At 39.4% G+C, this 27,135-nt stretch overlaps 1 protein-coding gene across 1 annotated transcript in view; it reads left to right on the plus strand.

Annotated features, from left to right (window-relative positions):
- The window catches only part of LOC133643563 (isoleucine--tRNA ligase, cytoplasmic-like), a 144,789-nt gene that overhangs the window by 99,358 nt on the left and 18,296 nt on the right, over positions 1-27,135 (plus strand). The window contains exons 24-29 of the mRNA XM_062038213.1: positions 1,411-1,513; positions 1,658-1,741; positions 7,064-7,238; positions 17,169-17,281; positions 22,972-23,067; positions 25,725-25,901. Coding sequence (XP_061894197.1) covers positions 1,411-1,513; positions 1,658-1,741; positions 7,064-7,238; positions 17,169-17,281; positions 22,972-23,067; positions 25,725-25,901 — 748 coding nt within the window. The remainder of the gene's footprint in view (positions 1-1,410; positions 1,514-1,657; positions 1,742-7,063; positions 7,239-17,168; positions 17,282-22,971; positions 23,068-25,724; positions 25,902-27,135) is intronic.

Below are 27,135 nucleotides of genomic sequence, written 5' to 3' on the forward strand. Positions count from 1 at the left end.
GGCCGGGGTTTGAACTCACAACCTACCGATCTCAGGGTGGACACTCTAATCACTAGGCCACTGAGTAGGTATGATGTGGAAATGGTGGAAGTTTGAAAAATGGCCAATTGATTTTGAATGGGAAAAATGTCCCGGAAAACCTGGAATTCTGGGAATTTTTGGAATTTGTCAAGGGAAAGCTCGCGATGCCCGAATAGGCTGAACAATTTGAAGTTGGAACAGTTTGAATCGGGTAAAAAATGTGAAAGGTAGAGAGCGCCAAAATCTGGAGAAGAAGAAGTTGAATAAATAGATTAATTTTGGTGTAAAAAAATTGGAGCATTCACACAACTACTGTAGTTTCATGTAATGTATAATTTACCTTGGAAAGCGGACTTCTACAGTATCTCCTTTGAGCTGCTTCTCCATCAAACACACCATCAGCAGCTTCTACATGTGTTTATAGATACATGTCCGCTGTAGATATTTTAAAATCTTTGGCTGGCGTTGTGGACCCCTCCTACTTTAGTATGGTGCAGACTAACATTTCTACACCCAAACTGACTCAGCAAGTTGGCTACACGCTCGGTCATGATTTTGATGATTTGTTTCTATAATTTAATGAATATTTTTATTAGCCTTTATTTAACCAGGTAAAATCCCATTGAGATCAAAGATCTCTTTTCCAAGGGAGACCAAACAATATAATGTGCTGCTTCTTCTCAGGGCTGTCTTTCACACATACTTTCTCCGTTATGTCGATCTCTAGCTATGAGCTAATGCTAGCGCGCGATGCCGGATGTTTTAGGCGGATGTTACGGGGTTCATGCTGACAATCGCTTCGCCATCTAGCGGTTGGTTGGCTTGTCACTAAATTTTTTTGTTTGCAACTTAGGCGTAACAATTAGCGGAGTGACAGCTCATATCTCAAAAACATCGTAAGTTGGGGTACTCTGCAAAGTTCCACTATACGGTAAAACCGTGTCAATCCTTCATTGCCCATTCTTTATGCGCCACTGCGAAAGTTACAAATAAAAGTTTTATTGTAAGATAGCATGTTTGATAAAAAATAATTTCTCCTGTCACCCACTCAGCACTACTGTTTTTTTACCTGCTTGTCCAACCCCACCCCCAGCAGTCAAATGAAACCGCTTGAATTACACCAACCCTCTGTTTAAAGCGTTTTTTTTGTTTTTTTTCTTAAGATGTGTGCCACTCTTCTTCTTGTCATGGTTTGGTCTTTATTATCCTCAGCGTACCCGTGTACATTTCTAGATGACCCTTAATCAGGAGAACAGCCACTCGGATCCAATAAGGCATTACATTTTACATGTACAAGAAAAAAAAAAAGGCATATTGACTCATGCTGTTAAGTCATGTTAAAATTGTGAAAACACTAAAACTGTCGTCGCTCACATTTCCAATTTTCAGGGGGAATGTGATTGACAAGCGCATTGAGAACGCCGTCTCTCAAATGCAGTCTGTGATCGAGCTCGGCCGAGTCATCCGTGACAGGAAGACTCTGCCGGTGAAGGTAAATCAACCATTTTATAGTCTAGTCCAGCTGGAACTAACACTGTACTATGTGTGTATGGCAACTACAGTATGAAAAAAAACATGACCTTTATAAACATGAACTGTGTTGCTGATTGATTACAATGATTGTCCTGTGCTTCAGTACCCGCTGAAGGAGGTGGTCGTCATTCACCAGGATCAAGAAGCTCTGAAAGACATCCAGTTGCTGCAGAAATACATCCTGGAAGTAAGTCAAATTAAACATTGACCATTATATTAGGGGTTGCTCCCTAATATGATAGTAGGGTAAATACTTTGATGTGTACATGGAATAAGCATCAGACTGTATAATGCATATGTTCCTTTTTGACTGTACTTGAATGTATAATAGACTGTATTTATATTATTCACATGTGAATGATGCTGTATAATAGACTGTATTTATATTATTCACATATGAATAATGCTGTATAATAGACTGTATTTATATTAACCTACTCAGTGTATAATAGACTGTGTTTATATTATTCACATGTGAATTATGCTGTATAATAGGCTGTATTTATATTATTCACATGTGAATAATGCCGTATAATAGACTGTATTTATATTAACCTACTCAGTGGCCTAGTGGTTAGTGTCCGCCCTGAGATCGGTAGGTTGTGAGTTCAAACCCCGGCCGAGTCATTCCGAAGACTATAAAAATGGGACCCATTACCTCCCTGCTTGGCACTCAGCATCAAGGGTTGAAATTGGGGGTTAAATCACCAAAAATGGTTCCCGGGCGTGGCTATCGCTGCTGCTCACTGCTCCATCAAGGGTGATGGGTCAAATGCAGAGAATAATTTCGCCACACCTAGTGTGTGTGACAATCATTGGTACTTTAAAGGCCTACTGAAATGAATTTTTTTTACTTAAACGGGGATAGCAGATCTATTCTATGTGTCATACTTGATCATTTCGCGATATTGCCATATTGTTGCTGAAAGGATTTAGTATAGAACAACGACGATAAAGATTGCAACTTTTGGTATCTGATAAAAAAAAGGCTTGCACCTACCGGAAGTAGCGTGACGTAGTCAGTTGAACATATACGCAAAGTTCCCTATTGTTTACAATGATGACCGCATGAAGTGAGAGAGATTCGGACCGAGAAAGCAACAATTTCCCCATTAATTTGAGCGAGGATGAAAGATTTGTGGATGAGTAAAGTGCAAGTGAAGGACTAGTGGGGAGTTGAAGCTATTCAGATAGGGAAGATGCTGTGAGAGCCGGGGGTGACCTGATATTCAGCTGGGAATGACTACAACAGTAAATAAACACAAGACATGCTAGCTCCTAGCTCCTCTGCTAGCTCCTAGCTCCATAGAACACGCCAATACAATTCAAACACCTGATCAACACACACAATCACTCAGCCCAAAAGACCGTTTACCTAACCCAAGGTTCATAGAGCTTATATATTTTTAAAAAGTTACGTACGTGACGCGCACATACGGTCAAGTTATCGAATGTTTAGCAGCCAAGGCTGCATACTCACGGTACCTGATATTCAGCTGGGAATGACTACAACAGTAAATAAACACAAGACATATATATACTCTATTAGCCACAACACAACCAGGCTTATATTTAATATGCCACAAATTAATCCTGCATAATAACACCTGCGTGTTTGTTATGCTAGCTCCTAGCTCCTCTGCTAGCTCCTAGCTCCATAGAACACGCCAATACAATTCAAACACCTGATCAACACACACAATCACTCAGCCCAAAAGACCGTTCACCTAACCCAAGGTTCATAAAGCTTATATATTTTTAAAAAGTTACGTACGTGACGCGCACGTACGGTACGGTACGTGTTATGCTAGCTCCTAGCTCCATAGAACACGCCAATACAATTCAAACACATGATCAACACACACAATCACTCAGCCCAAAAGACCGTTCACCTAACCCAAGGTTCATAAAGCTTATATATTTTAAAAAAGTTACGTACATACGCAAAAAAAAGCCAAAGCTGCATACTCACAGTAGCACGTCTGCGTCTTTGTCATCCAAATCAAAGTAATCCTGGTAAGAGTCTGTGTTGTCCCAGTTCTCTACAGGCGTCTGTGTATCCAAGTCAAAAGTCCTCCTGGTTAGAGTCTCTGTTATCCGAGTTCTTCCATCTTGACTGCATCTTTCGGGAATGTAAACAAAGAAGCGCTGGCTGTGTACTGTTGTGGCTGACTATGTTCGAAAAATACGTCCATTTCGCACCGACAACTTTCTTCTTTGCTTGCTCGGCTTCCTTCTCCATAATGCAATGAACATGATTGAAACAGATTCACGAACACAGATGTCCAGAATACTGTGGAATTATGAAATGAAAACAGAGCTTTTTCGTATTGGCTTCAATGTGGAAGGCATACCCGTGTTCGCCGGTCTACGTCACGCGCATACGTCATCCTCAGAGGCGTTTCGAACCGGAAGTTTAGCGGCAAATTTAAAATGTCACTTTATAAGTTAACCCGGCCGTATTGGCATGTGTTATAATGTTAAGATTTCATCATTGATATATAAACTATCAGACTGCGTGGTCGGTAGTAGTGGGTTTCAGTAGGCCTTTAATTATTCACATGTGAATAATGCTGTATAATAGACTGTATTTATATTATTCACATCTAAAAAATACCTAAGTGTTTATTGTTTATTGTGAGCGAACTGTGGTGCTGAATTTCCCCCAGGGATCAATAAAGTACTTTCTATTCTATTCTATTTCTATAAGCACCAGATGTACAATTGGTACCAATGTTAATCGTTTAGCTATCCACTGGTAGCTGAATTCAATTGAATCCTCTTATATCAGAAAGTCATTTACACGAAAAGGTCCGTCTCAATTTTCCAGCACAATTGCCAGGAGCGGCTCAAGCCCTGGTTGGATGCATGAACAATAATAGTATATAAATAAATCACGCATTTCTGTCTTTAGACCCAACAGAACTTAGTCATGGCCAAAAATATTGGCACCCCTGCATTTCTGTCAGATAATGCACCACTTCTCCCAGAAAAGTCTTGAAATTAAAAATGCTTTGGTATTCACATGTTTATTTTGTTTGCATTGGAATAACACAAAAAAAAAAAAAAAAAAGCCATATCTGATGTTATTTTACACAGAACTTCCAAAAATGGAATGGACAAAATTATTGGCACCTTTTCAAAATTGTTAGAAATAGTTGTATTCTAAGCATGTGATGCTCCTTTAATTTGTAATTAAACTCACCTGTAGCCAATAACAGGTGCTGGCAATATCGAAATCACACTTGCAGCCAGTTAAAATGGAGGAAGGTTGACTCAACCTTTGTGTTGTGTTTACCACACTTGAGCATGGAGAAAAGAAAGACGAGCAAATAACTCTCAGAAGATTTGAGAACTACGATTGTGGAAACGCATGGACAATCTCAAGGCTACAAGTCCATCTCCAGAGATCTAAATGTGCCTGTGTCTACTGTGCGCAATGTCATCAAGAAGTTTAAAGCCCATGGCACTGTAGCTAACATCCTTGGACGTGGACAAAGAAGAAACATGTATGAAAGACTGCAAGGAAAGATTGTTAGAATTGTGTATAAAGAACCTCGATCCACTTCCAAAAAAATTCAAGCTGACCTGCAGAAACAGGGCACAACAGCGTCAGCTCGCACTATCCTTCGCCATCTCAATGAAAAGGGGGCTGGCTGTCCCCTGCTTCTCCTGTGCTTTGTCCTCTGCTGAGCGCGTCTATCTATGGCCCGCCGCTGACCCTGCTGGGCGGCACCGTGGGCCCGGCTCTGGGGTTCCTGTCGTGAGGCCGGTGATCCCTTGTTCCCCAAATTCACATACACACAATTAATCATACATATATATACACATTCATTCTTTAATACATACATACATACGCGCACACATTGGTACTTACCCACATACATAGGTACCTACGCACCCACATACTGTACATACACAAATGCAGTACATATATACACACTCTCGGTACATACAGTACATCCACACAAAAACATACATATACACATATTGTACATATACAAGCACGTATATTTATTATTGCATTTCAAAAAATTGTATTGTTGATAATAGAGTTAATTATTATTATTCATTATCGATAGTGCTATTTCTATTGGTATTGTTATTCCTCCACTTGTAGTGCAATAATGTTCATTGTCATTTCTATGTTATTAATATTTATTTCACTAGTTGCTTCTTCGCTATCACTTTTTGTCTCATATTTGTACATATTTTATTTGCTGATGCTGTTCTATTGTTGTTGTTGTTGTCTCTCTGTCTTATCCCCCTTTTGTCCCTGCAATTTTCCCCTCTGTCTTCCTTTTTTTCTCTTTCTATCCTCTCCTGCTCCGGTCCGGCTGCACAAAATAACAATATAAATCCATTTAATAAAGTCAGATACAAATAAGGCAACTAGAGAAGTAGCCCCCAATTCTCTTTTGTCAAGTAAATCTTTACAGCAAATATGGGCATCTACATTAACAATATGATTTTCCTGAGTAGCTGGACAGGACAAAAAGAAAACCCACGCCCCCACAGCCACAGGTATCTTGGCAATCTTGGGGAAAACCTGTGTTACTGCATAGGTCAACAGCCAAATTTGGAGCCTTTTAACCCGTTTGCTTACTTGCTTCTAAAAGAGAAGTTGCCTAGTATGTTCACTGTTATTTAATGCTAACATTGTTCTTTGTTTGCAATTAGAAATGTTTAATGTATTGCAAGATTTTCTGTTAAAGGCAATACTGATATTTTTTGTAGTTCCCTTTATTTTGGAAAGTATCAAAATACATTTTGGTACTTGTACCAAATACAAAATATTGTTATCGGTACAATACGTTCAATAAATCACCAACAAATAAACAGGTAATTTTCTTAATAGGGCCTGCTATATATGCATATTTCGTACTCTGCATGCATTTTGACCCTTGAATAAGCGTGTACCCTCAAGGTCCACATTTTGTTACATTTTGACTCTTTCAGTTTCACACACCCACAACACAGCCTCTCTTCTTCCCTTGCAAACCCTCTTGCAACACCCAAAAACATCCAACCTCACAAAGACAGTGAATGGTTGGCTTGTAGAACATTGTGTAGTACTTTGAGGTTGTTTACTCAATGTAAAGTGCTTTTTACAAATAAAATCTATTACTATTATTATTGTTAATCTGTGTGTATACATTTCGTTCAGAGGGCGTACAGCGCCTACCCCCCCCCCCCCCCCCACAAACACCTCTTCGGTGGGCAGCACAGTGATACACTACTGTGTATGTCGGCCCCTCATGCCACCCTCATAGTCTGTTTGGACAGGAGCATACATACAAATGGACTTCTAGTACTACCAGTTCCACAAATGTGTAAATGGCCCTCCGATGGCCACTTCCACCTTTTTGAGTGTAATGGCCTGTCTCCTGCTATCTCGTCTCCACTTGTGACATGACCATGCATATGGATGTTGCTTTTAAAAACTACCTGCAGGCAATTAGGAGCTCCATTATTTCAGACTTGAAGCTCTCTTTTTCTCCTTCTGCAGGAGCTCAACGTGCGGCAGCTGACAATATCGACGGACAAAGATAAGTACGGCATCTGTCTGAGAGCCGAACCGGACCACATGGTGTTAGGCAAGAGACTGAAGGGGGCATTCAAAGCCATCACCGCGTCAATCAAGGAGCTCAGCAGCCAAAAGCTTGAGGCCTTCCAGAAGAAAGGTACTACCGTTTTAATCCACTTAAGCTGTCTAAATTTTTAACCAGTTTTAAGGGAGACTGTAAGTGTATGATGGAGGATTTCTACTGTCACTCAGTTGGCAATGCTCTTAGGTGCTTGATCTTAGTCCACAATATGACTCTGCTCAAATAGGTCACCTGTTCTCTCTGTGACAATGAGAAAGATGCCAGTTTCTTTTTCACAAGCCAGTGTTTTATCCTAATGACTCTCAACAATATAAAGTTTAAAAGCTCTGCTAATCTTAAAGTATGTTCAGTATCTTACAAAATTCCATGTATATCATCTCAAAGGATAATACTCCAGTGAAACATACTTAAGTTGGTCCCTTTTGTGCTGTCAACCAACTTATCAGGTCCACTGTGTTCTTATTACTAACCCGCCTAAACCATCGCTGACTTGCATGGTCATGAACCCATACTTGCCAACCTTGAGACCTCAGAATTCGGGAGATATTCAAAAGTGTGTGTGTGTGTGTGTGTGTGTGTGTGTGTGTGTGTGTGTGTGTGTGTGTGTGTGTGTGTGTGTGTGTGTGTGTGTGTGTGTGTGTGTGTGTGTGTGTGTGTGTGTGTGTGTGTGTGTGTGTGTGTGTGTGTGTGTGTGTGTGTGTGTGTGTGTGTGTGTGTGTGTGTGTGTGTGTGTGTGTGTGTGTGTGTGTGTGTGTGTGTGTGTGTGTGTGTGTGTGTGTGTGTGTGTGTGTGTGTGTGTGTGTGTGTGTGTGTGTGTGTGTGTGTGGGTGGGTGTATATGTATATATATGTATATATAGCTGTAATTCACTGAAATTCAAGTATTTCTTATATACTGTATATATATGTAGCTGTAATTCACTGAAATTCAAGTATTTATTTTATTATATATATATATATATATATATATATATATATATATATATATATATATATATATATATATATATATATATATATATATATATATATATATATATATATATATATATATATATATATATATATATATATATATATATATATATATAAATAAAAGAAATACGGCGCCCAGTGAAGGATAGGGATGATGTTCGTAAAGAAATTATCGATGCCGATGCCATTAGCGAATCCTCTTATCGAACCGATTCTTTATCGAATCCAGATAGGTTGTCGTGTGTGCACTGAGTTCCAAAAGCCATAGATGTTATGTGACTTGGCCGCCACGCTGTTTATATGGAGGAAAAGTGGACATGTCTGAGGACAGCATGCGGCCGTTAAAGGGTGAAGGGTTTCAGGTGAGAGAGGACGCTATATTGTTGTCCGGGTGGAAATCGGGAGAAATTCGTGAATGGTTGCCCCGGGAGATTTTTTAGAGGGGCACTGAAATTCGGAACTCTCCCAGGAAAATCGGGAGGGTTGGCAAGTATGGGCTAGGCTAGACCAGACTTAGGCAAAATACATTTGATAAGCTTTGAACAATAAGCTTTTCAATCCGGATCGATTGTCTCCAAATACTGTAGCCGCCAATATGATGTGCAGTGCCATTTTGAAATTACGGTGGACTTGAACTATACAAAGTATTCCAATGAATACAATCTTAACTTTTGTGAGTGGATGTATGTGTGTGCGTGTATACAGTATATTGCCAAAAGTATTTGGCCACCTGCCTTGACTCACATCTCACATATGAACTTGAAGTGCCATCCCATTCCTAACCCATAGGGTTCAATATGATGTGGGTCCACCTTTTGCAGCTATTACAGCTTCAATTTTTCTGGGAAGGCTGTTAACAAGGTTGCGGAGTGTGTTTATAGGAATTTTCGACCATTCTTCCAAAAGCGCATTGGTGAGGTCACACACTGATGTTGGTCGAGAAGGCCTGGCTCTCAGTCTCCGTTCTAATTCATCCCAAAGGTGTTCTATCGGTTTCAGGTCAGGACTCTGTGCAGGCCAGTCAAGTTCATCCACACCAGATTTTGTCATCTGTCTTTATACACCTTGCTTTGTGCACTGCTGCACAGTAATGTTGGAAGAGGAAGGGGCCCGCTCCAAACTGTTCCCACTAGGTTGGGAGCATGGAATTGTCCAAAATGTTTTGGTATCCTGGAGCATTCAAAGTTCCTTTCATTGGAACTAAGGGGCCAAACACAACTCCTGAAAAACAACCCCACACCATAATTCCTCCTCCACCAAATTTCACACTCGGCACAATGTAGTGTAATCGACGTAACATTTTTGTATAAACAGTGGTCGCAACTTGGGAGGCGCTTTTTTTCTTTTCCCTTAACAGCCTCAAGTTGCCTTTTTACTCTTCAAGCTGAGAACAACAGCACAGCACACTTTACGTGGACCCCGACTTAAACAAGTTGAAAACTTATTCGGGTGTTACCATTTAGTGGTCAATTGTACGGAATATGTACTGTACTGTGCAATCTACTATTAAAAGTTTCAATCAATCAATCAATCCCCCCTTCACAATAATAGCGCGGCGTGCCACATCCGGTCTGACTGCCCTAACAAAATAAAGGTTTCAGAAAAGTACCTTGCACAAGCATAATGTACTTAAAGCACTTATTGATACATATACAAAATTGTTATGCTTTGACCTAAAATACTGGTCAAAATTGTCCAAAGATATATTGCACCAATAAATGCGATTTTTTTATTTTTTGCATTGAATTACCTAAAATTTTATTAAATTGTATTTCACAAAAAAAGCACACATTTTATGGTGGTAAAATAAGTGTAAAAGGTAAACAACTGAATTAAAAATAAAACAGGTGAACTGAATTACTTTTTTTATATTGCTATTTTTTTAAAATTGGTTATTTCACCTGTGTTTTTTTCGTTACTAATTTATATCCAGTTTCAATTTTTTGTAACTATATTTAAAGTAAGCTTTGGTGGTGCAATGAATACTAGGGCTGTGAATTTTTGGGTGTCCCACAATTCGATTCAATATCGATTCTTGGGGTCACGATTCGATTCTAAATAGATTTATTTTATTTTTTTTCCCAATTCAACACGATTCTCGATTCAAAAACGATTTTTTTCCCGATTCAAAACGATTCTCTATTCATTCAATACATAGGATTTCAGCAGGATCTACCCCAGTCTGCTGACATGCAAGCAGAGTAGTAGATTTTTGTAAAAAGCTTTTATAATTGTAAAGGACAATGTTTTATCAACTGTTTGCAATAATGTACATTTGTTTTAACTATTAAATGAACCAAAAATATGACTTATTTTATCTTTGTGAAAATTTTGGACACAGTGTGTTGTCAAGCTTATGAGATGCGATGCAAGTGTAAGCCACTGTGACACTATTGTTCTTTTTTTTTTTTTTTATAAATGTCTAATGATAATGTCAATGAGGGATTTTTAATCACTGCTATGTTTAAATTGTAACTAATATTGATACTGTTGTTGATAATATTCATTTTTGTTTCACTACTTTTGGTTTGTTCTGTGTCGTGTTTGTGTCTCCTCTCAATTGCTCTGTTTATTGCAGTTTTGAGTGTTGCTGGGTCGGGTTTGGTTTTGGAATTGGATTGCATTGTTATGGTATTGCTGTGTATTGTTTTGTTGGATTGATTAATTTTAAAAAATAAAATGAAAAATTTAAATAAATTTTTAAAAAAATAAATACATTTTTTTTTAAATGAGAATCGATTCTGAATCGCACAACGTGAGAATCGCGATTCGAATTCGAATCGATTTTTTCCCACACCCCTAATGAATACTCATGTTTTTAAATACATGAATACCGGTAATCGAGATTACAATATCAATCAAAATAATAGTGATTATTATTTTTTACATAATCATCCAGCCCTAGTACGTGCACACTGTGAATCCCTGTTCAGTGCAAAGTAAGCTTAAAAATAAAATAAAATGCTAGTATTAACCTGGATTCTACCAAAGTGTATCGAAAAGAAATGCAACGGTCCTCTGTAAAATACTGGGCCATACGGGACAATACGCCTTATGGATCGTTGTTCGTGTATGTGTGTGTTTAAGTGAAGCCCTGAAGAAAAGGAAAAAAAAATTAAATATGACCAACACTATCATAGAAGATGAACAGCAACATTTTAAAGAAGGAGCGACTTCTTTTAAATGCACTTCGCAAGAGCCAACGCCTTACTTAGTGTGTCCATGCAATAAATTAGTCCCATTTCTCAAATAGTTCGGCTCCAAAAAAGCCTCCTACAATCCATGGAAACACCTCAATCTGATCGTTTTCGGTTTTTGAAAAGTCTGACTCTAACACAGCTGCATTATGCGATTGGAAACCAGATCTCTGGACCGCCGGAAGGGACCCTTCGTATCGTGCATGTGCCAGTCTCAACACGCGGGATACAACGCTGAAGCAGATACCATTTACGGTAATAAAAACAGCAACAGTTGTCATGAAGAGGAGACTGTCATGAAGAAACGGACGTTTATTTAAGAAGGTAGCGAAATATAAAATGCCGGCTTAATTCGGACTACTGAACAAAATACGAATGCGATGAAAGATAATGAAGCAGGTAAATTAAAGACGAATAATAAAGCATACACAAACCTCTTCACGCTGCATTTGTGCAAGCCAACTAATTAACTGAAAAGATGGTCCAGAAAAATAGCAACTTTCCTTTGGATATCAGTCGGGGCACGAACGGTCATTTATTTCGTATTTAAAACTCCTTCCATCAATCCACAGAGCCTTTTGAATGAACGTCGAGACATTCAAAAGGTTTTTTTGTCCAAAAATCCCTTGGAAAAAACTCTTCCACCGCCTTTCTTTGCATCCGACTCGATACATTCTTGGTAGTAGCGTCATGTCCATAGCGCAATCCAAGATCATTTGATGCTGTCTACTATTTACCATCGGCATAGCCATTAGAGACGTACTATTTGTAATTGTGCCAATATTATTGCGGACATCAGTTAAAACAAATTGTAAGGATTCGCAAATCCTAGTACTTCAGTTATCCGCGCCCTTCAGTGTATGGGAGACACACGGCGTATGAACAATCGTCGCATTTGAGAGTGTGCAAGGACACTTGGACTTCATATGTAAGCGTGAAAATACAAAAAAAATAAGTATTTGAGAAATCAGACTAATTTAATGCATGGAAACACAGTGACTGACTGCTGCAGCTCTTATTGTGTTGTGTGTGGAAATTCTGCCCTCTGTACTCGCGGGCACTGAATGTCTATAAGACTCAACTATTCCTCCAGACTAGGAGAATAAATGTACCTACTAAATTAATTGGATTTAGATATAACATGTAGTATGTACTAAAAATAAAACCTGTACAGGCACTTTTCTTCAAATAAATTTTGATTTTGTGGACAAGTGGTAGAAAATGGATGGATGGATGTATAAAAACCTTTTGTTCCTGAAATGATCATTGAACCTGTTTTTGTGTTGGCAATATTTTACACTACCTCAAATTCAAACTGTAATGTATTTTAAATAAATGTAAGCATTTGAGTTTTTGGGTCACCACTTGCCAATCCACTGGTGAGACGCACTTATGTTACGTATAAAAGTAATTAAGGAATAAAAGGTCATTTACCATTTGAAAGTGTTGTTCAGTAACTGTTAACTTGATTACAAAAAAGTCTTACAGTGTTCAGTCCAACACTGATATTTACTACGTTACAAGCAAAATAAAGAACTTTACTCACAAACACACACTGAAACAGAACTAAAAACTGTGGCCCAAAAACCGAGGTACATACCCTACTATGGGTTAACTGCATCGTTGCACATCTTACAGAATGGACCCATTAAGCGTTATTTTAATCAAGACATACAACAAAGTTACTGCAGCGACTCTGTTAGATAAAAGTATAAAATATATGAAAACAGAATAATCAAAATCAGCATGGTATACTGTGGTAGCGTCATTATCTGGGGTTGTACAAGTGCCGCTGTCACTGGGGAAGCTACGGTACATTAGGGAAATAGAGAGGGGGATTCCAACATATACTGTGACACTGTAAGCAAACATCCAGGTTGGAAAGTGCCTTGCAGAGTGAGGAAGGTGATGACGATGGAGCAGTCAAGTATGTCTCCTCCAGACTTGAACTCAATTAAGCACCTGTGAGGCATCCTCACGTGGAAGTAAGGTGGAGGAGTGCGAGGTGTGTAACATCTCCTAGGTCCACCATGAATGTCATCATGGAGGAATGAAAGAGAATGCCGATAACAGCCTGTGCAGCATGTCAAGAGGATTAAGGTAGTGCTAAAAACAATGTTGCTCATACTAAATATTAATGTTGTTAACAATAAACAGATGCAACCGATATCCGTTTTAGGAGGTGGCCAGTTCGGCTAAGCCGGTTACAGCCCCCTCAATCGATAAGAATCAGCTGTGAATACTTAGTTAAATCGAGTGTAGAAACAAACTGGTTATTGCGCCGGAATAGAAATCAGTTGATAGTTTCTGTCTTAAAAACGACACAGTAGCCAGGGTTCTCCGTGAAAAGAGTCACTCGCTTGTTACGTTACTTATGCAACTGGAGACGAGAATAGATGTAGATATGGACCTAGTGTAGCGCGAGACTAGCAATCTGTAGACCGTTTCTCTTAAAACAATGCGAGAGTCGTGGCTGTCCGCCAAATAATTACCCACCAGATACCATCTCCGTGCTTTGCTGTCCGTCAATATTGTAACATACCAAGGAATGGAGGCTCAGACCAATTTCCAGTTTCTATCTTTATTTTACAAAATGCAATATTCTCGTACAACGGGCTCAATCTGCGTGTCTTGCTCTCTTTTCTGGCACCACTCAAACGACCTTTGAACTCCACAACACACGTCACTTCCCATCCGTGTCCGGGAAGTCCCGCCGCCCCAGTCATGCCATTGGCTCGAACCCGGAGGCGTCTGTGACGACACTGGCTTGACTCGTGGAAAATAAATATATTTGACTTGTGACACGGTTGCTTTTTTACTTTATGAAACATCTTTGGGGATACATGTTGTTTTAAAAAATTGATACTGGAAGCATGTCACAGTTATAGAATGTGCTTTTTTATACTTGAAGATTAATGTGCTTATGGATGTTCTCATTCATCAGGTAAGTGTTATTCTCATGGCATTCAGCTGATCAGTTGTCTTAGAAGACGTTTGGCCTCTCATCTGAGTAGTTTTCATCAGTTCATGCTCACAGACTTTGTTGGACAGATGTAGTCTGAGCGCTTGGTGCCATCGTCCTAACTATTTATCCTCTAACATGAGTGCATGCACTGGAAGAAAAGCTTTTGTTCCTTTTCTGTCCATCAACAAATGCCAATCATAGAATTTAATCATTAATTCACTTAATCAAATCTAAATTAATCGTTCATACACTAAATCGAATCGCATTGAATTGTTCTGTTTTATAAATAACTTGTTTTTGAATCACTTCGTAACCCATGTATCAAGAAGTGAATGGAATCGTCCGTCACAAAGAGATTTACATCCCTAATAAATATACACACCGCAAGGACACAAATCGGTCCTATCCACTGACTACTATAACGTATGTCCAAGTTTGCCTTCTATTGTATTGTCCCACGGTTGTTGAAATGTGAATTGTACTGTGGGACCTCTTGTGCCAGTGAGCTAACAAGCTGCTGTCTGGATCAAAGCAGTGCAATGTATCTCATACCTCCAATTAGCCAAGGAAAGAGGCGCAGAGCCCCCCAAAGTCTCTTGGGAAGGAAGCTGCTGGGGTCATCTGGACTGTGAAAACCTAGCATTGCCAATCACTCTGTCAGGTGTTTTGAAGTCTAGCCGGTTGGACAAGAGGAAAAGGTTGGCTAATGGATAGCAATGCCAATGGATAAAGTGTGCACAGTGGCTTACACTGGCAGTTCATTGATCAAGATGCATTTGAGCGAAGAAAAAAAGCCCATTTTAACACACTGACTATTTCAACACAACTTACAGGAATCTTGTGTTAATCAATGAGCGCTCGGTTACTGCATCCTTTGCTTACGTCTCACATTCAGTTCGGCGTCTACATCTGACATTTTGAACTATTGGTAGCCGCTGAACTTGTTCACTTTCATCAATCAGGCCAGAAACATTGCTTAGTTTTGTCCTTATTCGTACATTACCATTTGATCCTGAGGTTTTGACTTAGTGTACTAAATAGGTGAATGGTGGGAGCGAGCAGAAAAGAGAAAAGGCATTCAGGAACTCAAAGCGTGGAGATGAAGGATTAGACAGATATGGAATGACTCCCCCTACATCCCCTCCCCTCTCGCCTTAGGCGGTGTAGAAGTGAAGAGGAGGACGTGGCCATGGTTTTTAGCAAGAACATAGAGATGGTTAACTGCTGCCATGGGCAAACGTTTGGACGTAAACCTAAAGAGATGCTATCGAGCCTATTGTTAGATGCAGCCTGGAAGCATATCCTATTCTAAACTTTATCGTAATGCACCAATATTGTTTCACATTGATAACAGTTTCTGAGCCTTTGGAGTGTTTTCTTTTTGGTGTGAGTGCCAAGAATGTACCGTATTTTCCGGACCATAGGGCGCACAGGATTATAAGGCGCTTTAAAGGAGTCCTATTATTATTATTTTTCTAAATTGAAAACACTTCCTTGTGGTCTACATAACATGTAGTGGTGGTTCTTTGGTCAAAATGTTGCATAGATTGTTTTACAGATCATCTTCAAGCCGCTTTCTGACAGTCTCTTCCGGATTCGCTGTTTTGTGGGCGGTCTTATTTACATGGCTCACCTTCGACAGCGTCTTCTCCCCGTCATCTTTGTTGTAGCGGTGTAGCGTGCAAGAACGGGAGTGGAAGAAGTGTCAAAAGATGGAGCTAACTGTTTTAATGACATTCAGACTTTACTTAAATCAATAAATGAGCAGCATCTCCTCATCCGGAAACAACCACACCGGAAATGTGTCCCGTGAAAAACCGTCCGATCGGAACTCTCTAATAACTAAAGTTCCTTGGGTGAATAATGTAAACTCACTATACCGGTATGTTTTAGCGCTTTCATGGCGAGTTTACTGACAGATATAAGTAAGAACTTTACACTACTTTATATTAGAAATGGCAACAGCGGAGGATGAATGTCCCATAACAAGAAGATAGAGAAAAAGAAGAGGCTTATCGACTACGCCATCAGCGTGGACAAGTGCAATTTTTCAGTATTTACGCATATCCCAAATACAGATCAGCAGGTACCAGAAGGTAAGAAAAGTTGCTTTTCATAATATTGCGAAACAAAACACCAGATATGTCTTACCTTATACACACACCATAATAATACTCCTATGTTGAAGCACATCAAGCGGTGCGGCTTCATAGCTTACCAAAGTCGTACTAAAACATTTTGATAGATTTTTGAGCGCCGTGTGTAATGTTCTATATTCTCAATGGAACATTTAAAATGTTGGTGTTTACTTGAGACATATTGCCATCATAGTGGCAATATACACTTGTCTCTTATGTTTGACTCCCATCTACTGGTCACACTTATCATTACACCATGTACCAAATAAAATAGCTTTGAGGTCGGTAGCTCAACCAAACTTATTCCTTAGATTAGGTGCACCGGGTTATAAGGCGCACTGTCGAGTTTTGAGAAAACAAAATGATTTTAAGTGCGCCTTAGTCCGGAAAATATGGTAATCAAAAGCAAACAGCTGGAATATTAATATTGAGCAGCTCAACATTCAAATGGCCCTTGTTATTGCAGTCTTCATAATTGGCTCTGCAGCACTTTACATGGGGTTTTAATAAGAATATCCCCAACCCAAAAGGGGAAATCCTCACCTTTGTGGACTGTTTTTCTTTTCTTTTTGTTGCCTTAATTATGGTTTGAGTTACTTTGTTGCTGACCCCTCCCACTACTGTGAATGGAATGTAGTGTACAAAAAAAGACGAGCTCTGCTGGATACTGCTGTTTCTGGTGTACATATCCTATGAGTCATACGTTGACATATTGTGTGTTTTAAATGCAGGATCTATCGTGGTGGACGGCCATGAGCTTCACGAGGAGGACCTGAGGCTGATGTACACTTTCAACCAGAGCGGTGACTCAGCGGCGCAGTACGAAGCCCACTCTGACTCACAGGTGAAGTGTCTGGGTGTAATACATCTGTACAGTGTCTTGCAAACATTACTTATAAAGGATACCATTTTTCTTTTTCCTTGACAGTCAAAACATTATAAATATTATTTTAACTAATGCTATTTTCAGGTTGTTTACTGTAGTGCAGTATTCAGGAGAAAATTAAAACACTTTACCAAAAGGTATCAAGGAGTTAAATGACTTGGAAATATAGTGTTTTATTTTAATTAAGTCTTCCTCTTTAGACCGCAAACGAGTTGAAACTGAACCAACTGTTTTGCCTCCATTGCTTCAAGACCTTGTCAATCAGAAATACTTTCCACAAGGAACTCTTAAATCATTCAATTAAACCAGGGGTTCTAAACCTTTTTGACCTTGGGGTCCAACTTTTCCACTACAGAGGGCCCAGCGGCCTACTCAAATATTAACACTGAATTAGTAATCTTACTCTTAATTTTAATCGTTTTCAATATTATATGTAACTTACTTACAGTTTACATCCTTGTGAAATTATATTAAAACGTGTTAATCACAAAGATGGGGGCGGTATGGCGTAGTGGGTAGAGCGGCCGTGCCAGAAACCTGAGGGTTGCAGGTTCGCTCCCCGCCTCTTGACATCCAAATCGCTGCCGTTGTGTCCTTGGGCAGGACACTTCACCCTTGCCCCCGGTGCCGCTCACACTGGTGAATGAATGATGAATGAATGATAGGTGGTGGTCGGAGGGGCCGTAGGCGCAAACTGGCAGCCTCGCTTCCGTCAGTCTACCCCAGGGCAGTTGTGGCTACAAATTTAGCTTACCACCACCAGGTGTGAATGAATGATGGGTTCCCACTTCTCTGTGAGCGCTTTGAGTATCTAATAATAGAAAAGCGCGATATAAAATCTAATGCATTATTATTTATTTATTAAAGATTATTATTTAACACACAAACCTTATCCATTAGGAAAAGACATTAACCAATGTTCATTATACATACTTGTCCTTTAAAGCTGACTTTGGCCCCTTCTACACTAAGCCGATGAAGGTTATCCAGGGTAAATCCCACCTAACCTTATCCTTGTCCACACACACACACAACGCCACCGTTTAAGACCCCCTCACCCCTCCGTCCGCCAGCGCAACACGACCTAGTACGCATGCGTGCAAAAAAAAGGGCTCGTCATAGCACTGTGCAATCTACTAATAAAAGTTTCAATCAATCAATCAATACCTCTGACCTGGAAGTGTATCCTTAACCTGTGTTTTAATGTAGACTATTGCCACATTTCTGTTAACAGTAAACCTTGCTTGCCTCACCATCAGCAGCTGTTAGAATATTGTAGTGAATCACACCTGGGCAATCATATATGAATCATATCTTCAATGGACGTGTGAAAATAAACAATGTGATTAAGAACATTATACAAAAATCAATCTAGGGATCTAGATATCTGGTCAGGACACTGTGCTTGTAGGCTGAAATTGGCGGTCGTACTGACAGCTGCAACCACTTCATGGCTTCACAAAAGTTATGGAGTACAAAAATAGAGGTTGAGTAATCGCTTGACATAGAACACCGACAATAACTGATAGTCTGCTCTGCCAGTGCAAATGCATTTGCTGTTTTCCCTCGTCCACGGGAGCCTGCATTCTCATTGTCTCCCCTTCGACAAATGGACAAAGTTTTTCGCTAAGTATAATCACAGCTGACCTGGACATTCGAAAGTTCTCTTGCCGTTTCTCTGGCACAACACACTCGTTGACAAACATATCCCACCAGGCTGCCGTTCTTCCAGGCCTTATCCAAAACCGTCGCTCAACATTGCAATGTTGCTGTCTAAAATGTGTTGTATCCGAAATAGCTGCAATCGCGCGTTTCCTTTTTTTAAGGTATTCATGTGTGATTTCCACAAGCGTCTGTTATGAAGCTGGCTGTGGCGCGGTCTTTCTGACGTCACTTCCTGTGTGGGGCGCGGTCTTTCTGGCATAACTTCCTCTCCGAACTCAGTTTGTAAACGATCAATGAGTCCATACAAAGCTAAGAGCCGGAGATTCAAGAAATAGAAGCCTTAAACGATGGTTTTGTGTGGCCGAAACAGGGCTTAGGCTAAATAATTATTCGTTTAATGGGTTGTCCGACTTAATGTAGGCAAGGTCTTTGAAACAACCTTGCAGAGTAGTTGTATTTGTAAATTGAGACATCATTGATGTCTAATGTTGGATCAACATTGTTGGTTGGAAAATGGCCCAAATTCAATGGGCAAATCAAGATCAGAACCAGACAATAAACAATGTAAAAAAGCATGCTGTTTCAACATTGTCTGTGTTGCAGAATATTGGTTGAGATATGACCAAAATTCAATAGTCAAATCAACATCAGAACCTGAAATATGTAATCGTTTGACAGCACCAATATAACAGATATTTCCTCAATAACCATGTTAGCCACACCCCCTTGGATAGCCACACCCACCAAAAGACATGTGCATTTCATTGTCCAACTGGCGCAGCTCGAGAGGCACAATTATATCACAGAGAAACATTGATATTTGCATTTTAATGATGTGCTGTATTTGAATATTTAAATAGTCACTGTAATACACGTGGGTGAACTTTTGAAATCTTACTGACACAGTAGTCATGATGCACACATACAAGTACAAAACCACCAAGATTAAGATTGTGTCGGGCAGAGAACAAATTATAGTGTGCCCGCGTCTGACAGCCTTCTCTCACACACCACGAGTGCAATGCAGGGAATCATCTCTCAGCTAAGTGGAAACCAGGACGTCTGGCTTTCCCACAGGCCATCACTAATCAGTGCTCTACCAAGCGTATATATACACCCACACACGCACACACACACAGCGCGCAACTGCACGTTAATACCAGTTTACCGAGCTACTTTTTTAATTTGCCGCTATTCTCGCCTGCTCTTTCCTTCTCTACCTCCCATCTGTCTGCAGCGCTCTCGGCTCAGTGTTGCCTTCACCCCGGTTGCCTCTTTCCCTTCCCCTACCCTCTGCATATGCAGAGGGTAGGGGAAGGGAAAGAGGCACATTAACACCTGCCAATAACACATTAATCTTGTGTATATACACATTGTCGCCTCTTTACACAAAGATCATGAGAAATTGATGCATAAGCTCAACCTGTGCCTTGCACACTCAAACCATGGGAACCAATTGCTTCAACTTTGCGATATCCGCCCAAAAGCCTCAAAAAATTAAAAAATTGTATTTTACAGTATATATTGTACAGTGGTTTCTCAATTTTTGTTAGTAATGCTAGAAGGTTTAAAAAACATTAACTTATTTATTATACCGTTCAGAATAGGCTTGTGCTGTATTTAAGGTGAAGTCACAAGTGAAGTGGTTGTTTTTTTGGCGATACCTAATGGCCACAATCATTTATTAGGTTAAGCTTATGATGCAGAAAGTTGAATGATACGGGCACATTTGTTACTGGATACCTTTTTAATATGCTTTGCCTTGGAGACTTTGAATATTTAAGTAATATACAACTATAATTACTTGATTTGATTGCATACACTACCGTTCAAAAGTTTGGGGTCACCCAAACAATTTTGTGGAATAGCCTTCATTTCTAAGAACAAGAATAGACTGTCGAGTTTCAGATGAAAGTTCTCTTTTTCTGGCCATTTTGAGTGTTTAATTGACCCCACAAATGTGATGCTCCAGAAACTCAATCTGCTCAAAGGAAGGTCAGTTTTGTAGCTTCTGTAACAAGCTAAACTGTTTTCAGATGTGTGAACATGATTGCACAAGGGTTTTCTAATCATCAATTAGCCTTCTGAGCCAATGAGCAAACACATTGTACCATTAGAACACTTGAGTGATAGTTGCTGGAAATGGGCCTCTATACACCCATGTAGATATTGCACCAAAAACCAGACATTTGTAGCTAGAATAGTCATTTACCACATTAGCAATGTATAGAGTGTATTTCTTTAAAGTTAAGAGTAGTTTAAAGTTATCTTCATTGAAAAGTACAGTGCTTTTCCTTAAAAAATAAGGACATTTCAAAGTGACCCCAAAATTTCGAACGGCAGTGTATATTGACACATTTGGTTTTTGACTGCAATATTGTTTAATTTGGGACATTTATTACATATGTCTAGCTTGTGCGCGATTGTGTGCTTATTAGGGTTGTACGCTATACCGGTATTAGTATAGTACTGTGATACTAATGAATCATAGTCGGTACTATACCGCCTCTAAAAAGTACCGGTCCTCAGACCCCTCGTCGTTGTCACGTCGTGACATTGCTGGTTTACGAACAGACGAGCATGTTCGGCAGCGCACAATCACGGACTACTTACAAGCAGACAGTGTGTAGACAGAAAAGGGAGAACGGACGCATGTTGGCTTAAGAACTAAGGATAAAGGTGAAGTTATAACACTGAAACAACCTCAGGAAGAGGTGCTTTAAGACATGGCTAGCTAGCTAGCGGCTAACGGCCGTCTGCAGTCTGCAGTGTTTTAGCTACTTCTAAATCACTAATCCTCGCCTCCATGGCGGATCAAAGGATGTTTCTTACAAGTATCATCCCTGCAGGACGAGGAATAGCTAAACATGCTTCACACACCGTAGCTCACCGGCGCCACAATGTAAACAAACGGCATTGGTGGATCTATACCTGACATCTACTGTAATGATACCAATTACAGGAGCATATCTAGTCGATACTACTATGATTAAATCAATATTTTTTATCATCACAAAATTTTATTTCATTTTTTAAAAATTTATATTACCCTATGTTTATAAACTCAGGAAATAGGTCCCTGGACCCATGAGGACTTTGAAAATATGACCATGGTATGATCCTGTAACTACTTGGTATCTGACTGATACCCAAATTTGTGGTATCATTCAAAACTAATGTAAAGCATCCAAACAACAGAAGAATAAGTGATTATTACATTTTAACAGAACTGTAGATAGATCATAGAACATGTTAAAAGAGAAAGTAAGCAGATATTAACAGTAAATGAACAAGTAGATTAATAATTAATTTTTTACCACTTGTCCTTAATAATGTTGACAAAATAATAGAATGATAAATGACACAATATGTTACTGCATATGTCAGCAGACTAAATTAGGAGTCTTTGTTAGTTTACTTACTAATAAAAGACAAGTTGTCTTGTATGTTCACTGTTTTATTGAAGGACAAACTTGCAATAAGAAACATATGTTTAATGTACCGTAAGATTATTTGTTCAAATAAAGCCAATAATGCCATTTTTTGTGGTCCCCTTTATTTAGAAAAGTATCAAAGTACCGGAAAGTATCGAAATACATTTTGGTACCGGTACCAAAATATTGGTATCAGGACAACAATAGTGCTTAGATGTGTGTAGCTGCTAGCTTGTAGTACCCTGTAGCCTATAAGTACCATGAACCATTGAAGGACATTATGTTAATGGACTTTCCAGCTAGTATCAGAGCACTTATATTGACAATTAAATGCATGCCCAATTGTCCATATGATCCGTTTTTTTTTCTGATATCAGACTTATATCGGATTGGAACAACCTTAATTGTTTCCCATAAGAAACATTGTAAATCGAATTAATTTGTTCCAGACACCCAAAATTGTGTCGCAATCAACAATATGTATATTTATTGTCGCTCATCACCAACAATCTCTCTCTTTTGTATTCTTGTCCTGGCTGTGCTGCGTAGGTGCTTGTGCTGCTGGACGTCAGCCCCGACCAGTCCATGATGGATGAGGGCGTGGCCAGGGAGGTCATCAACCGCATTCAGAAACTACGCAAAAAGGTGGGGCGTCTTTTTTCGAGGAGCAAAACTAATTATGTTACAGACTGTCAACACTCCCCTATTGAATGTGGCTACTAGTGCTTAATGAATTACATCATGTTTCTTTATCATTACATCGATAACATTCTGCCTTCACAGGGATATTAATGCTCCGTTTTGACTGACAGTATCAGAGAGGTATTAATTTAACAGTAAAGATGTACACCGTTTATTATGAATGCAGTTTGCCTGTCTAAAGTAGCTCTGTTTTCATATTTATAATAACAAAAAACATTATTAGTCATTTAATATTATAGGAGTTTTCAAAGTGTTGCACACTGAGTCTCCCCTTAGAACAGTGCTTCTCAAATATTTTCTGGTACGCCCCCCGCCCCCGGAAGAAAAATAAAATCTTTTGTGCCCCCATACTCTCCACCGTAACTATAAATAGTATAATTTGTCTATAAAATTGTTATAACTTTACATCTGCATTACATTGCAAGTTTATTAACATAAAGGGAAACAACCCACCTGGCTTTCCTCGTCTCCCACCGTGGTTACTGTGAAGCCATGTTCTACATACGCTTCATCATATTCTGGTAAGGCAAACAAAAAGCATGTTCCCCGAGGTCAGAATGGGATGGCACTTCAAGTTCATATGTGAGTCAAGGCAGGTGGCCAAATAGTTTTGGCAATATAGTGTATCTACCCGATACTTATTGTGCACCACTGATAATAATTTATTATTTACACAAGAATTAGTTTTTGTTACAGGTTTTTATGGAAATGTCCAGTGAGTGTATATTGTAACCTGTCAAACTTCTGATAGTCAACACGATCAATCAAAAGTAAACAAACACCAAATTGGTTGCATAATTAAAGCAGAATTTCACTTTTAACTCTACAATTTCCATCCAGCATAAACTGAGTTGTTTGTTGTTTTTCCTCCTTCCTTTGATCCCCCACCGCGGCCCCTTTACTCAACTTCATTTTTACGGCTCTCATGTTAATTTGATTGGTTGCGAAATCTTTCCATTTGCGCGTCACAGTTAGACGTTTTTCTCTCCATCATAAGGCAGGATTAATGGCAGCTTAATTAGAGTCTGGCCCCTTTCAGATTCTCGCATCGGCGCTTTGAAGTGCTCTGCGGAGTAAAGACGGATTAGCCAGCAGCCTCTTGTTTTCTCAAGAAACAAACAGGGTTTTTTTTTTTTTCCGTCCGCACAGTAGTAACAACAGCAGCAGCAATAGCAGCGTTGTTGGTTGGATCCCGGCCAGGCTGCATTCCAACTCTTATTTCAAACCGCGATCAGTAAGGAATTTTCCACCGCGAGGAAGGGACTTAGTTTACAAGTGTTCTTTATATGTGGGGTAGTACTGCGCTCTACTTGTGTGCACGTACAGTAAGTATTGTTATCATCTTATGCAAGGCTGGGAAGCAGGAGGTGAACTCCTTCTTTATAAGGATCTTCTCTACTGACTGGAGTTCTCCCTGTTAACTATCCACACTCTCGCGTGCACGCACACACACAGAGAAGTGGTAGCCCCCATCAGCAAAGGGTCAGTACCTTGACTTGGCAGAAAAAGCCTATAAACCTTTCTCCATTGATTGACTGCTTCTCTGTATCCAACTGTATTCCTCTGCCCTTGAGCTGCGTGCTGCAATTGCAGTATATACAGTAGTTACTGTCATGAAATTGCACCGGCCTGCACTTGCAGAGTAGGATGAAATCAATGTTTTTCAGCATGTCATCCAATAAATAAATAGAAATCTACACTCAATGCAGTTATTGGTTCTCACAGTTTTTGTTCTTTCTAATCCTACCATCTCATGTCTTCCTCCTGTGATGTTAATCTGGGGCTGGGTGATATATCGAGTTTGTAAGATATATTGATACATTTTCAAACAAGATATGAATTAAGAAAATATCGTAATATCAATATAATTTATTTCACGTTAAAATTACCAAACGCCGCTTATTTGTTGTGTTCCTTGTTCTCCCCCGTTTCCTCTCCATGGGCTACTAAACCCCTTCCTCCTTCCAAGACGTGCTAGCACGTATAAGAACATCCATGATTGGTTGGTTGTTTACTATGATGAGTCACGATTGGCTAGGGATAAGCCAATCAGGGGCAAAATAGGGCGGGTCATCGAACCAGGAAGGGAATTAAAAAGTGCCTGCGTGCAAATGTATTTTTCTATCTGTTTGATACATTTTGTATTATTTGCACAGCTGTTATTTATTTTACGTAGAAATAAATTTTTTCTATTTTATTTATGTTATGTATTTCTGTGCTACTTAAACAGTTTATTTTCTGTGCTGTTAATACCCATCTTGACTAATTGGGTTAACAAAAGTGCCACTGACTGTTTACAGTACAGTTGTCATTCACTTAAATTTCACTGAATATCGCTCAAAAATGAATATCTTTAGATATATACTTTCACCGAAAAATATATCGAGATATATATCTAATATCGAGTTTAAGTAAAATTATATCGAGATGTACTTTTTTGTCCATATCACCCAGCCCTATGTTAATCCCATCATCCTTACCTTCCTTCTTGCAGGTAACCGCTTCCTCCGGATGTATCACAGTAGAAAACCTTTTGCTGCATTTTCTAATAAAAAAAAACAAAAAACACTTATTAAATTTATGCCCTGTTTCTCACCTAGGGCCAGTTGGTGCCATCCGACGAGATAACGGTGTACTACCGCTGTCAGCCAGAGGGGGAGTACTTGGATTCTGTAATCAAGGCCCACACAGACTTTATTCTGGCAACGACGAAAGCTCCCCTCAAGACCTTTCCAGTACCTAAGGCTGCTAGCGTCATTATCGAGGAGAAGATGCCGGTATGAGTGCAAATGTACACAATGTTACACCTCCAAAGGTGTTTAAACGATTGGCATGTGTTTTTTTTTTGGCTGTTTTATGGCGCCACCACAGAAGTATACCAAATATGGACAGGAGGGTACGTGTAATGCTAACCATATCTGAGAATACTCTTTCATTCAGTGTCATTGTATGCTTAGGGCAGGGGTCGGTAACCCAAAATGTTGAAAAGCCATATTGGACCAAAAATACAAAAACATATTCTGCCTGGAGCCGCAAAAAATTAACAGCCTTATATAAGTTTTATAATGAAGGCAACACATGATGTAAGTGTCTATATTAGCTATATTAGCCTACTATCAAAGGCTGACGCAAATCTTTGTTGACAGAAATGTTGTACTTTAATTCAACATTGTAAATCATTAGTAAAACGGAGGCTTCTCACAGGATGAGATAACTCCTGGAAACTACTGGTTTAGAATGGCCAAAGGTATAGATGTGTTGGGGCGGGGGGCGTGGTTATTTACAGCTAGAACTCACCAATCCGAGTATTTCATATATATATATATATATATATATATATATATATATATATATATATGAAATACTTGACTTTCAGTGAATTCTAGCTATATATATATATATATTTATTTATTTTATTTACATAAAAGAAATACTTGAATTTCAGTGTTCCGGTGGCTATCCATTAGATGGCAGTATTGTCCTGTTTAACTTCTCCGTTCATGATGAGTATCATTTCGGCCACCGTGTTCAATGGAGAAGTCTGTTCTACATATTTACAGGCAACATACACCTTCCCCTTCGAACTGTCCTGGATGAACTGAAATTGTTGTTTCCATTCGTTTGAATTCGTTAGGCAAGCTGTTTATATTGTGGGAAAGCGGACGTGAGAACAGGCTGTCCCCACTCAGTCTCAGGTCCGCATTGAGCTGGAGGTGGCGTGGCCTCCAGCTCCGGCTGAATACCGGGAGTTTGTCGGGAGAAAATCTCTGCCGGGCGGTTGTCGGGAGAGGCGCTGAATACCGGGATTCTCCCGCTAAAAACGGGAGGGTTGGCAAGTATGTGCTAACTGTAAATCAGGCACTATACATACAATGGAACCAACTACAATTTGGCGTTCAATCAGCAAAAGATGCCTTAAAAGTCAAAAAAATAATTTTTTCCAAATGCACCGTAGTCAAAATTAAGATACGGGAACCAAATTTAGCCCGCCACATTGTATTTATGGCCCAC

The sequence above is a fragment of the Entelurus aequoreus genome, linkage group LG26 (genome assembly GCF_033978785.1).
Source record: "Entelurus aequoreus isolate RoL-2023_Sb linkage group LG26, RoL_Eaeq_v1.1, whole genome shotgun sequence".
Classification (NCBI taxonomy): domain Eukaryota; kingdom Metazoa; phylum Chordata; class Actinopteri; order Syngnathiformes; family Syngnathidae; genus Entelurus; species Entelurus aequoreus.